We start from the raw sequence: 13,151 nt of genomic DNA, 5'->3' as shown, positions 1-13,151 counted from the left end.
GAGCCGGACAAAACGTTCAACCGAAGTATACAGTTTTGGGGGTTGTGCGACTACTCTTCCAGCCATCTCTTATCAGGAACATACTAACAGATGCTCTGTATATAACAGCCTCCAATTGCAAGTAGGGATCATCGCGGCATGTGCGCCGGCTCTAAGGCCATTAATCGGCAGATTCCATCATCTTTCGACACACAACACGCTCGGACATGGCCCTTATATGAAGCACTCGAAGCAAACCAGTAGTGGCCCTCGAACGCTAGAACATTACTCGATTCGCAGTCGGAATCAGGAACAGCCAAGAGAGCACCAGTACGAGCTTGGTGAGTTGGTCGAGGGTGCGGGCACTGGATTTGGCGAGCACAACTTCAGTAACGCAATAGGAGATACCACAGCCACGGTAATGTCGACTAATGAAGGCCCGGGTAGTGAAGAAGCGATTTGCCCGCGTCTTATAGCGGATTGTGACAATTTCAAGGGGATTATCAAGACTATGGAGTTCAGTGTAACGCAACAAGGGCGAGGAGACCGAAGCTGATAATATATCGGTGGCAACTTTGGCGCAACATTAGACTACCTCTACTTTGCTTCGAAATTTGATGCCACAACTCGATGGGATCAAGTCCGTTGAATAGAATGACCAGAGGTGAATATAGAAGGGGGAGTTGAGCCGAAACCAGCAGTATGTTTTGAACATCATGAATCGTTTTGCTCCTTCATGTTCTACCGCTCTGTGTTTTACCTCAAATGACTCATTCATAATCAATCTTCCAGCTCGATGGGACGTACAAGCAGACGCCTGTGTTGCTGCAGCAGGCGCCGTTTCTGCAGGGCTGCCCGGGTGCGCAAACGCCCTCTGGGGGTCGTCCGACTGCCTTTTGTCCAGTAAAGAGAGGGAGTTGGGAATCATGCGGTCAAGCCGCGCACCCGGGTTCTCGGACAAGAACCGGATCAGGGGCTGGTTTCTGAACTTGGGCGTCTTGCCCGAGTATGCCTGGTACAGAGCCTTCACGGTTGAGGATGATTTCATCGGCAAGGGAGCCGGCCGGTTGGATGCGGCAGGCAGCGCAGACGAGTTTATTGGCCTTGATGGCTGGGAACTGTTGTTGCCTTGCCCTAGAGCCTGAGAAGGCCCATCCCAAGCAAGAAGAAAGAACAAGGTGAAAAGAAGTAGCACCTGCATCGTGGCAGTTAAGCCACTGCGTCTGCGAAGATGCTAGAACTTGGTTCGAGGAGGGTGAAGCAGGTGCACGACTACTGTTTATCTGATAAGCACCCAGTAGTTAGCGGCTGATGGGACCAGGCCTCGTCAAGTGCTCGAGGATAGCAGAGAGCTAATCACTATTTCAATCAGACAATTTCTATGTCAGAGGCATCCTCAGCTTGCCTCGCCTAGCCTCGCATAGCCTCGCCATTGCAGTGATCCCGACGCACACACACAAATGCACTCTCTGCCGATCAGTATCACACATTATTGGCTTGGTCTCCCAACCAAGACCGATCCTTAATCGTTGCTTATGCTCGCCAAGTACATACAATTTACTCCCTGTTCGAGAGGATGTGAGTAACTGCGTGAGACAGCCCCGCACCTAAGATAACCGCCCAGCAATAGGATAGATTGCAGTTGTCTTGTATGGTTACATAGTCTACAGAGGGCCAAGAGGCTGTAAGAATGTGAGGGTTTAAATACGTCGCTGTTACCGTCTTGGCAGCTTAGGTCTTCAGAAATCGCGCAAGATATGAAGATCTATTGGAACATGCTGAGGGGACAAGCTCGGAGCCTAGAGCTCTTTCAAAATATCACAATTTATAGTCACCTAAGCGCACAGCCGCCTGAGACTGATCTCAAATCCCCCATCTTGTCTGGTATCATGAGACCGCTCTCCCTGACTGCTACTTAGATCTGTTCAACGGGCACTCATCAGCGTGACTATCCTCACGCTGACATTAAAGGCCCTCTCTCTTCCCGGGAGTGAGATTTGTGAACCAAGCGTCAAGGGCAGTGTTGTTCCAGCTCTAAGCAATATGTCCTTCCCCAAGCTGTCCTGGGCAGTCCTGCTGGTTGTTTGGACAGCCTGTACCTCAGCCGATTTCACCGTATACAAGGCTTACAACGCGGATGCCCTGGTAGCTGGGCTTGCTCTGGGCGAAACTTGCCTGCAAGCACTGTAAGTCGGCCGACTATATGGTCCGTGACGATCTCCGTGCATATCTTGACTTACATGCACCCTTTCGCACTTGATGGGCAAGGTGCAGATATTCATTGTAAGCTGGGCCTAATCCTGCTTTCCCTGCAATCATCACTGACATGCCTCTCTAGACTGGACGCCTACGGACGTTACGCAACTCTGCTCTCCTACTTGCACCGAGTCTCTCGGGCCTGGGAGCGTGGAGCCAACAAGGTTTGCGCAGGGGAGAAAACGATCCAGAATGGCATCATCGTCAAGGCCAGGGCCTCCCCTTAACCTTCGCCTACAACGCCGGGCTCGTGTGCACGCGAGATCAGGCAGCGTCCAGGTGGTGCTTCCTGGACTCGCAGACGTGGCAAGGCAGCGACTATATCCGCTGGGACCCAGACATGTGCTTTAGCAACGGTGACGACAACAGCACCGTTGCGCCGGAGTGCGCGGATCCGGGCTTTGACGTTGACGAGGTTGACGACGACATGTCTGCTATCAGGAACCTCTACGAAAAGGATCTGGTAAGAGGAACAATCGGAACACGAAAGCGACAAAGAAACAGGTCCTGACACACAGCGCAGTACTGCAGTGATTGCTTCCTGCAGATATACCGCAAGCGGCTTCTGAACCCCTGGCTGCCCAACGCCAACTTCACGGACTACCTGATCGACCGATTTGACGGCATCCAGCGCGTGTGCTCCACCAGTCTCCCCTACACCACCTCGGCGTCGACGCTGTACGCGGTAGAGGCGACTTCGACGACTACTACTGGAGCAACCCCAACGAGCCAGTCCATGACGGCGACGCCTACCTGCCAGGGGCAGACGATACAGCCGCTGGAAAACTGGCTCACCTGCAACGACCTGTCGGATACGTGAGTATAACAACCTGAAATGTGGTTGAGCCAATGCACTGTCTTCTTGCTCATAACTGATCCTGGATAGGTACAACATTTCTACCGGAGATGCGCGGGTTGTCACGGGGGACAACAGCTGCTTTTTCGACAAGCGCTTTGTGTGCCCCTGCCATGCGAACTTGACATCGTCTAGGACCGCCCAACATGGTAGTTCTTTTGCTTCAAAAGACATGCGCGATATCTTAGGCACCCCAAGATGGGTGTATCAATTTGCTGACTATCATCCCAGTGATCAACTTGCCGAAAGGTACTCCAATTCGACGTACAACGTCACGCCCATGCAGTTCCTCAGCTGGAACCACAACATCCAGGGAAGCTGTTCTGGCATTGCTACAGGGCAGCGTGTATGCAAAGGGCAAGTCCAAAAGTCCCCAACCAGACAGGCTTAATAGATATCATGCGATGTGCCAGGTACGCATACTGACGCGGGAGGCTCGCTCTTGAACAAGTCGCCAGGCGGCACGGCACCCAAGCCCAACGCAACAATAACCGCCCTTGGCGCAACAGGCTCACCGACTTACTATGAAACCGCCACGCCCGCCAACCCGACTCAGAGCGGCACCATCAGCCAGTGCGGCGCCTATTATCTCGTGGCGCCCGGCGACGATTGCTTCACGGTGAACCAGCGCTTCAACCTAGCCGCCGGCAGGCTGTGGGAGTGAAACACGTACCTTGACGAAGCGTGCACCAACCTCTGGCTCGGCTACAACGCCTGCGTCGCCCCCGTGACGCCCAAGCGGCCCTCTGCCGACGGTACATGCCCGCGCGGCATCACCTACTAGGGGACCTCGTTCGGCGACTGCTGCTCGCCGTTTGGCTTCTGTGGCAGTGGGCCAGAGTATTGCGGTAGCGATGATGACGATAACGATGGTGGTGATGGTGGTGGCGGATCCGGGTCCGAGAGGGAAGACGGCACGTGCGGCCCGGACTACGGTGGGACGGTGTACACGCCGTAGTTCGGCAGCTGCTGCAGTATCTACGGCTTCTGCGGGTCCGGGTCGGACTACTGCGCGCCTGGGAACTGCTACTCGGGCGACTGCGAGCTCGATATAGGCGGCCCCTCTACAAACGATGAGTGCGGGCCCAATAACGCAGGGAACAAGACGTGCACGGGGACGCAGTTTGGGGCGTGCTGCTCGATACATGGCTTCTGTGGCGATGGGAACGACTATTGCAAGGGGTCTAATTGTTATAGTGGCGCCTGTGTCCCGTGACTGAGCTGATGAAGGGGGTTGGCTCGATGTGCCTTTCCTGTAGTCTAGCTATCTCCTGCTGTTCCTACTATCGAGGTTTTACCTCACCTAACTGCTTAATTCTTCCGGCTTCCATCAAATAAGAACCGTTCACGTCGTGAAGGAGATAATCACCGTCACCAGCTCGACGGGATCGCATAACTCGCCCAGTCCACCGTAGAATCCTTGAATACTTCGATCGAGCCCTGCACCCCGTGCGGCCCGACAGACCAGACCCCTCGTTCGACTAGGCTTGCCCAGTGGTCCAGCAGCCGCTCCAGGCGCTGGGGCCGGTTCGGGTCTCCCCCAAAAGGCTTGAACCCATGCTGGAACAGCTCATCCGCTGCCCTATTCATCATCTCGTCCCCACTGCTGAGGCGCGCGCCGTACAGGTTAAACGGCAGCGGCAGCCGGAACGCCTCCTCAGTCGCCTCGGGCTCGGATCGGATGACGCACTCGCTATAGGCCCCTGGTGGCACGCTAGACGGGAATGTAATGCCGTCTGGCACTTTGCCGTGCCCGTCCTCCCAGTAGTACCGGAACGAGGACCTCAAACCTGAAGTGTCGACTTGCGGAGTGCCCTCCTCGCTGAAGAAGATATACACGGGCGGCACGATCCCTTCCCGCGTCGTGCCGTCCCACTGGGGGACGCGCCGGGGCAGGTGGGTGAAGGGCTGGGCGGCGGCGAAAGTGGCCCCGTGTGCGGGAGGGAGGGATAGCCCCAGTGCGATCTGGCGGATGTGTGGGGGACGGCGTGCGAGGCCCAGGAAGGTCCGCACGGAAGAAGGATCCGGGATTCCGGCTGCGTTCATGGCTGCAGGGGTAAGCAAGGGCTCGTTGGGATGGTTGTCCTCATCACCGACTGTGGCGCCGCTGCTCTGCCGACGACGCACCTCTGTGACGCCGCAGAGCCGATCCCATGCGGCGACGCAGCCCGCGATCTGGCCGTCGCCGTACGGCCGCCACTCCCAGTTCCCGATCTTGACGCTGCCGTACAGAGCCGGGTCATCGGTGGGAGAGGCGACGACTTTGCCGAGGCGGATCAGGGCTATCCAGTTGGAAAGGATGGTCTCGAAGAAATGCCAGTTCTGCGAGTGCTCATCCACTGGAAACGCACGCTCCGTGTCGTCCGGGTGCACAAAGAAGGAAGCGAGGTGACGGCCCTGGTGGTAGAGCATGCCGCCGCCTGACTTGCCGCCGCAGGCGTCCATGTGGGAGAAGTACAAGCGCACGATGGAGTCCTTGGGCTCGTCCTCAATATCGGCCGTCTCGTTGTCGAAGAGGCCATTGAAGTCGCCGCCGTCTGGATCTGGCATGCCTGCAACAAAGTAGAAAAGCGGGGCATCGGGAGTGCGTGCTGCGGCAAGAAACGCGGCCACAGAGGGATGCAACCGTGGGCGGACGGCCTCGGCCGCGTCGCCGTGTGTGCTAAAGTAGGTGGTGCAGCTGCCCTCAGCAGCTGGGTCAAGCCGGCCATCGGCCGCGCGGCAGTATTCGACGAGGTAATTGTGGAGGGCGGCGCATCGCGCGTGGTCCATGCCATCGGAAAGGTCTGTCCGCGGCGGGTTATCGGCCGTGACGAGCTGGTCGTCGATACTGGGGAGTTGGGACATCGACATGGCGGCGCTGAAGTTTCGGCTTTCATTCGTTGTTCGGAAATCTTATTACAATGTGAATCAGCCGTGCTATCTAGGAGCGACTGCAGTTCCTATGGGGTGCTGGGGAGAGATATTTGCGTGGGATTGATGCTGATCGCCAAGCATCACCCCGCCTAGCGACCGAGACAGATGTTAGTCGCCACCGTCAGCGAGATGACATCTGCCATTGCTCGCGCCAGTAGCATCTGGCGATGCATCCAGACAGTAAGATTGTTAAATAATTCCAAAAAGACTGCGTTAGTGACTGCGAAACTCAACTCAATCCTTCAAGTTCTGCTAGCGACCTTCGGAGTACGTGACTGTGGTTCAGACTCAGATGCTGGATGTACACATGAGTTTGCCAATTCCTTTTTTCACCATAGTGCTTCAAGAGCCATGAAGGACACAGTCATCCTGTAATTTTGCTCTAACACTTGCAATTCGGGCCAGAAACACTGTACGTGCCACTCTGTGTGACTTCAAAATGGAATCTACAGAAAATACATTTCATTTAGCCAATGTATCTCTCTACAAACCCCTCTTCTCAACAAGTTGTAAACTATTAATCTTGGTGGAGCGAGTCCTTTGCCATTGGTTACTGAGAGAGGCGATGCAGTTCTTGTGCCTTGTTCGAAGTAAAAAAAACCTCACTTTATCTCTCCCGAGGCCAACATGGCCTTGCGTATCTTAACCCAATAGCGACGGTGCTGAACACCATGCACGATCCCGTAAAAACAACTACCCCTTTGTACTTGACCAAACCATAACTCTCCGCCGACGTGATATGATGTAGTAGGTTTCCGCTTATCGGCCCAGCCAGAACATTGCCTACCCCTTTCCCGAAATTGAAGAGACTGAATATCATGGGAACGGCAGCGGGGTCGGTGCTTACTGCCGTGGTCATCCTCGCCCACATAGCCGTAAAACCAGCTGCGAAGAAGCCATATACCAATGCAAAGACGATGAGGAGCGGCAAGGTGTGAGCAAGGCCCCATAGAGCGAATGCTGATGTTGCTGAAATGATCGTGGAAACGATAGTCAATGCCTCGACGGGGACCTTTCTGTCAGACAGCCAGCCGAAGGTGAGCTGGCCAGCAACCTGCGAGACGCTCATCAAAGCAAGGAGAAGGGCCCCTTCTCTTCCACTCAGACCGATGGATGCGGCATAAGACGGGAGCCACAGGGACGGAAAAAAGTAGCCCAAGCCTTGCGCAATATTGGAGATGGAGAAGAGCCAGAAGAGGGCATCGCGGAGGAAGCTCCAGTTCATGCGGGTCGAGGTACTATGGACGGAAGTCGGCAGGCGACCTTTCAGAAATGGGATCAACGGCCCAGTCAAAACGAATATAGCAACAGCGATGGCACGCAGCGTCGTCTGGTAGCCGTATCTGTCTAAGAGAGCCTCGATGGCGAAGGGAAAGACAGCCCCAGAAACACCCGATGAACTGCATAACAATCCGTAAGCCATCCCGCGGCGGGTGATCCAGTACTCGTTGACCATGGTGAGGATTGGATAGTAGAATATGAGAAATCCAACTCCGTAGGCGACTCCCTGAGTGAGGATGAGAGTCTCAACGGTGGTACAGAATGAGGCGAGGACGACACCTCCTATGCATACGAGCCCTAGGTGCTACATCAGTGACTTGCCATGAAGATTCGGCACAACTGTTAACACCTACATCCAGCCCAAATCATATGCGTTTGAAATCGTTGGAATCGCTTGATCAGGGGCGTAACGGCCGGGGCACCTAGATAGCTAATACCAGAAGCGACACTCCCGACGACCGGGATGTAACGGTTGCTCTCAAAGGCTGGTTGTTTGGAATAGTAATTTTGAAAGACACCGAACGAGAGCGGGAAGCCTGAAATGTGTCATATTATCAGCCATCGACGCCCGTAGCCTGGGAATGAGAACGTGTATCACCCCATAACAGAGCCTCGAAAACAAACGCAGTCAGGAGGAGCTTCCATGCCGCGAAACCTCGGTCAGTGGGCTCGAGCTGATGGTGATTCTGCACTCCATGTCTTTCAGTCGAGTCATTCTGGTTGATTGTCCTTGGGCCTGTGTGGAAAGACGCAGCTGGAGGTGTCGCCAGTTCGAGTTCGATCGATTCCACGTTCGAATGAGCTGCCATGTCGAATTGCATACGTGAAAGAATCCTGGCAACAAGACAATGTCAGATGCATAGTATTTCTGTGAACCACTCCATGTGGCGGCTGCGGGGAATGTAAGCCGAGGTTAACCTGGCTGCTCCGGTAGTCGCAGATCTTGTTTGCTTGGCGCCGAAGACTAGTCGTTGTCATGACATTCGGTAGCATTCAATAGCACTTTGATATAGCAATTTCATCAGACTTTTTACTTCTTAGAGTAGATAGGATGGGGACATCCGATGTTTTGAGACGACTTTGACCGGCCCAATCAACGCAAGTCATACTGAAGCACTCGTTCACGCCAGTATCTCACCTCCTGCACCCTGGCTTCCATCCTTCAATCCCATGTACATAATATCGTTGAAAGTTTGAAGCCACTCGTCAACTTATTTCCTCCACCATTATTGCGCCTTCAACATGAGTGAAGCCGGCAATTCTCAATCATAATTCGAATGAAAAACGACGAGTAACTAGAACAAGAACCAATGAAACATTATGTTCAAGAGTGTTTGGAATGGCAGTTAACCATCGCAAATTCTTGCTTCTTGAGTCATCGTAGCACGCTTTCGCTCTCCAAATTTCATGAGACGAGCTAAAATACCATTTCATCCTAACTGGCCTGTATGCATCTCACCACTGAGTATGGCTTGATGTCTCAGACTTCGCCATACACGGGAAGACGTCAGATAACCAGCATCAAAATGCTGACTGGCTTGGGGGGAAACCCTGAAAAACACCGAAGCATCTTTGTGTCCATGGTTGTCTACTTTATCACTGCATATGATAGTTATTCCAAACTGCTATTCGAGCAAGTGCCTCATTGAGCCGTCAAGTATGTCTGGCTCCCCTCTCGGAGAAAACTTAGTCATTCGCAAGTCCACCCCCAACTCGCAGGGATGCTGCTCGCTAACTTCCAGTTTCCGAAAACCTATGCTCGGCCCATCTACCCCTTAATCAAAAGGCCTAGGGCGCTTTCAACTCAATTTGACACACTAGTAAATGGCAACACATTACACAACTGGCTTAGATTTCCCACCCATTCAACCTCGAGAATGGCATGACCTCGCAATCCGAAAGCAAGTTGCCTCGCTTCACCTCATTTTGATCGTTCTGCGCAAGTTACCCGTAGATTACATGGTACTAACGGGTCACCCAGGCCATGACTGCCGTCTTCCAATTGGTGGGTGAATCGGGAGGCCCTTGTCAATCGCCTCGGCTCCGGGAATACTCCTGGTAATGATCGCTCTTTGGATTAAACTTTTCATGGGGACGACTTTAATCTATTCGAGAAGCTTTACAATTGGCAGTGCAATGGCGTACATAGACGTGTGTCCCTTTTCAGTACACAGACTCGACTCCCGTTTAGTAGAAATTTGGACATGTAGCCCGAGCCAACATGAAAGCCATGTGCATGTAAATAGTAGATGGTCCCTCAGTTTGACTTGATCGTATCCCATAGTTTTAGTTTAGCCTCTTTTTATCCAATCACATTCGCTCCACTCAACATTCATTTCTTTGGACTCGACATTCACTTCGACCGGCTGGTCCAACCTCAGTTCATCATTCCTTTGAGGTTTGGAGTACCCTGGCCCAAATTGCAGCAGCCAATTGGCATCATGAAGAGCGTCAGCTTTCTGTTGGCTGCCGCGGCGTGCGTCCGCGCCGCGTGCACCTGGAAGAATGTCCACACCGGAGGAGGTGGCGGCTTTGTCCCGTCTATCGTCTTCCACCCAACAGAGAAAGGCGTGGCATTCGCCCGCACCGATATTGGTGGTCTCTACCGCTTGAACTCCGACGATTCTTGGACACCCGTAACTGACGCCAACGGCTTTGCCAACAACGCCGACTGGAACAGATGGGGCGTCGACGCTCTGGCCCTCGACCCCGCGGACCCAAACAAAGTGTACATCGCAACAGGAATGTACACGAATGGCTGGTATGTTTTCATACAAAGTCTGGTTCTCTCACCTTGGTTGACCGTGCATGACAGGGACCCCAAGAACGGCACTATTGCACGTAGTTCTGACAAGGGCGAGTCTTGGGAAGTCACCACTCTTCCTTTCAAGGTCGGCGGTAATATGCCTGGCCGCGGAACTGGCGAGCGTCTTGCAGTTGACCCAAAAAATCCCGAAATTATCTACTTTGGTGCCCGCAGTGGCAACGGTCTATGGAAAAGCACAGATTCTGGTAAACACAGTCAAATCCTTGCGAAATTCTGCTCTCGTAGTTGACATCTAGCAGGCGCGACCTTTTCCAAGGTGTCTTCATTCGAGGCCGTTGGTACTTTTCGTCCCGGACCCGAGGGTGATGCCTACAACGGTGACCTCCAGGTATGTTGACGAAGGTCATGCTTGTTGTTCGCGAGACAGGCGTTGACGAAAGTACCACAGGGCTTGACTTTCGTCACCTTCGACGAGACCTCCAATGTGCTCAACGGCGCTACTTCGAGAATCTTTGTCGGAACCGCTGACAACACTACTGCGTCGGTCTACGTCAGTACTGATGCTGGTGCAACCTGGGGTCCTGTCGCCGACCAGCCCGCCAAATTCTTTCCTCATAAGGCCAGACTCCAGCCCACCGAGAAGGTCATTTATTTTTCCTACTCTGACGGGACTGGTCCGTATGACGGTACCCTTGGCGGGATCTGGAAGTATGACCTCACCTCGGGCAAGTGGACCGACATCACCCCCACTTCTGGCAGCGATCTTTTCTACGGCTTTGGCGGACTCAGTGTGGACATGAAAAAGCCCGGTACTCTGGTGGTTGCTACCCTTAACAGCTGGTACCCTGATGCGATCCTCTTCCGCTCGACTGACTCCGGTGCCACGTGGAAGAGAATCTGGAGCTACGGTGCGGACGGCAAGGTTGCACCTCAGTACACTATCAGCGCGGCTAATGTAAGTGGCTACACCAACCAGTCGCTGTGCAATGACTTACAGATATCAGGCACCCTGGATTGAGACTAATTTTCTCGAAACCGATACCAAGAAGCTTGGCTGGATGATCGAGTCCCTCGAAATCGACCCCACCAACAGCGACAAGTGGTTTTACGGCACTGGTCTAACCTTGTACGGCGGTAACGACCTGACTAACTGGGACGATAATAAGACCATCACCATTGAGAGCCTTGCCTCCGGTATCGAGGAGATGGCCATCTCCAGCCTTGCCAGTGTTCCCAATGGCCCCGAACTTTTGATGGCAACTCTTGACAATAACGGCTTCACCTACACCACAATTGCTGACCTCGAGAAGGCTCCTCAGACGGCCTGGACAAGCCCTTGGTGGGCTAGTAGTGTTTCTGTTGATTTTGCCGGCAACGACGTCACCAAGATCGTCCGTATCGGCAAAGCTACTGACTCACCCCAGCTTGCCCTCAGCAAAAACGGCGGCGCAACCTGGGCTGTCTTGAACTCCACTGGAACGACTGCCACCGACGGTACTGTCGCTTACTCTGCTGACGGTGATATCATCCTCTGGTCGACTCTCAGCGCCGGCGTTCAAATCAGCCGTAACGAGGGTAAACTTGAGAACGTGACTCTCCCTGCAAGCAGCGTCATCGCCAGCGACAAAAGAAATAACACCGTCTTCTATGCCGCTTCCAAAGGGACCTTTTACGTCTCAACCGACGGCGCCGTTACCTTTACAGGGTCTCAACTCGCTAACGTCACGGATATCCGTCATATCGCTGCGCACCCAACCACGACTGGCGAAGTCTTTGTCTCGACCGATTCCGGAATCTTTCACAGCACGGACTTCGCAAAAACTTTGACGCCCATATCAAGTCCTACTAACTCTCATGCCATCTCTGTCGGCAAGGGCGATGGTACTGGTTGGAACTTGTACGTTTTCGGTGAGGGTGCTGATGGCAAGAAACTTTACGGTAGCCCTGATCTTGGTGCTACCTGGGTTGACCTTCAGAGTGACCAGAGCTTTGGTGCACTCGATGGCGCTGCGCTTACTGGTTCTGCAAACGAGGCTAATGTTGTCTACGTGGGAACCAATGGCCGGGGTGTCATGTACAGTTCGTGCCCTATCACCAACTCCACTACTGCTCCAGCTGTTGCTCACGCAAGAAGGCACATGCGTAGCAGGTCCTTGAGACTTCTGGGAACTTCTCGCAGGCATTAACCGGCGAAGAATTCTGCTCCAAGGTCACTTCGTTTCTTGTGTAGTCATATTTTCTAAAATATTTCCGTAAATAAATTGACCGCTTCTCAAAGCATCTCTCACCTTCAAAATCACTGACCTGCGTCTTCTCCACGTGAATACAGGGGTAGCCTTCCAGTCACTCTTTATGATATCATTAATTTAACTCTCATTCTTGCAGGGCGTTTCGCTCAGCAAGAGACTTGGCAGCGTTCGATTGATGAAATGGTGTGTCAAAAGAAGTAGATATCGCTGCGTACTGTTTGTGACTATCACATCGTTCAAAGAAAGAGGAACTAAGACTTTAACTTTGAAGTGCATAAATTTTCGCTAGTTTCAGGACTCCATTTAATGGTGTTGTTAAGCTAACAAATGGCAGATGAACCCGATTTGTGCGGCTGGTTTCCCATCACAACTTAACGATACCATGGTTAGCGTTTTCCAGTACATCTCTCTTGAAAACTCAAAATGCGCATCTTCAATGAAGACTTCTCCTTGGCTCCAGAGTTACATTTGCTACTGAACGCAAAGCAGCACTGGGTTACATAGTGCAATTCTAATGAAGCTCGGAAACTGGCGCGTCCGGTCAGACAAGTGGAGCATTGCCGAGATTTCGCTACTCCATATGGTCTCTGCATGAATAACGTCAAAGCAATAGCGAACTGATTCATATTTTAACTTCGAGAACTACCCGGGGGTGTTAGTCAGCGCCGCGCAGAGCTAAACACCCCCTCCTCACGGAGGGGGCGAAAAAAGGGGGGTTGCAGCAGGAAAAGGGGGGTTACAGCCTGTCCCCACTTTGTCCTGACTTTTGTTATTATATTCTCACCAAAACAATCAATTATTCAGACATTTCATCAACAAATATCAACACTATTTAAACTAACTATCC

At 52.9% G+C, this 13,151-nt stretch overlaps 5 protein-coding genes across 5 annotated transcripts; 4 read left to right on the top strand and 1 right to left on the bottom strand.

The window, feature by feature from the left end:
• Positions 1–905: 905 nt before the first annotated feature.
• On the top strand, positions 906–1,124 carry ColSpa_03767 (uncharacterized protein; the record flags this gene model as incomplete). The annotated part of the gene is made up of 1 exon (XM_049269979.1): positions 906–1,124. One exon carries the CDS (start codon positions 906–908, stop codon positions 1,122–1,124), a length of 219 nt encoding a protein of 72 aa, XP_049125936.1.
• An 898-nt stretch (positions 1,125–2,022) lies between these two features.
• ColSpa_03766 (lysM domain-containing protein) lies at positions 2,023–3,055 on the top strand (the record flags this gene model as incomplete). Its single annotated transcript, XM_049269978.1, has 4 exons — positions 2,023–2,165; positions 2,318–2,399; positions 2,450–2,698; positions 2,783–3,055. 4 exons carry the CDS (start codon positions 2,023–2,025, stop codon positions 3,053–3,055), a joined length of 747 nt encoding a protein of 248 aa, XP_049125935.1.
• A 316-nt stretch (positions 3,056–3,371) lies between these two features.
• On the top strand, positions 3,372–3,755 carry ColSpa_03765 (uncharacterized protein; the record flags this gene model as incomplete). Its single annotated transcript, XM_049269977.1, has 2 exons — positions 3,372–3,437; positions 3,486–3,755. The coding sequence occupies 2 exons, from the start codon at positions 3,372–3,374 to the stop codon at positions 3,753–3,755; spliced, it is 336 nt and encodes a 111-aa protein (XP_049125934.1).
• A 707-nt stretch (positions 3,756–4,462) lies between these two features.
• Positions 4,463–5,944, bottom strand: ColSpa_03764 (uncharacterized protein; the record flags this gene model as incomplete). Its single annotated transcript, XM_049269976.1, has 1 exon — positions 4,463–5,944. One exon carries the CDS (start codon positions 5,942–5,944, stop codon positions 4,463–4,465), a length of 1,482 nt encoding a protein of 493 aa, XP_049125933.1.
• Positions 5,945–9,729: 3,785 nt separating this feature from the next.
• On the top strand, positions 9,730–12,241 carry ColSpa_03763 (xyloglucanase; the record flags this gene model as incomplete). Its single annotated transcript, XM_049269975.1, has 4 exons — positions 9,730–10,300; positions 10,355–10,443; positions 10,504–11,010; positions 11,060–12,241. The coding sequence occupies 4 exons, from the start codon at positions 9,730–9,732 to the stop codon at positions 12,239–12,241; spliced, it is 2,349 nt and encodes a 782-aa protein (XP_049125932.1).
• Positions 12,242–13,151: the final 910 nt, after the last annotated feature.

This window comes from Colletotrichum spaethianum (genome assembly GCF_022836535.1).
Source record: "Colletotrichum spaethianum MAFF 239500 DNA, contig07, whole genome shotgun sequence".
NCBI lineage: Eukaryota > Fungi > Ascomycota > Sordariomycetes > Glomerellales > Glomerellaceae > Colletotrichum > Colletotrichum spaethianum.
Note: the sequence above shows the minus strand (reverse complement) of the source record. Positions and strands in the feature narration are given on the sequence as shown.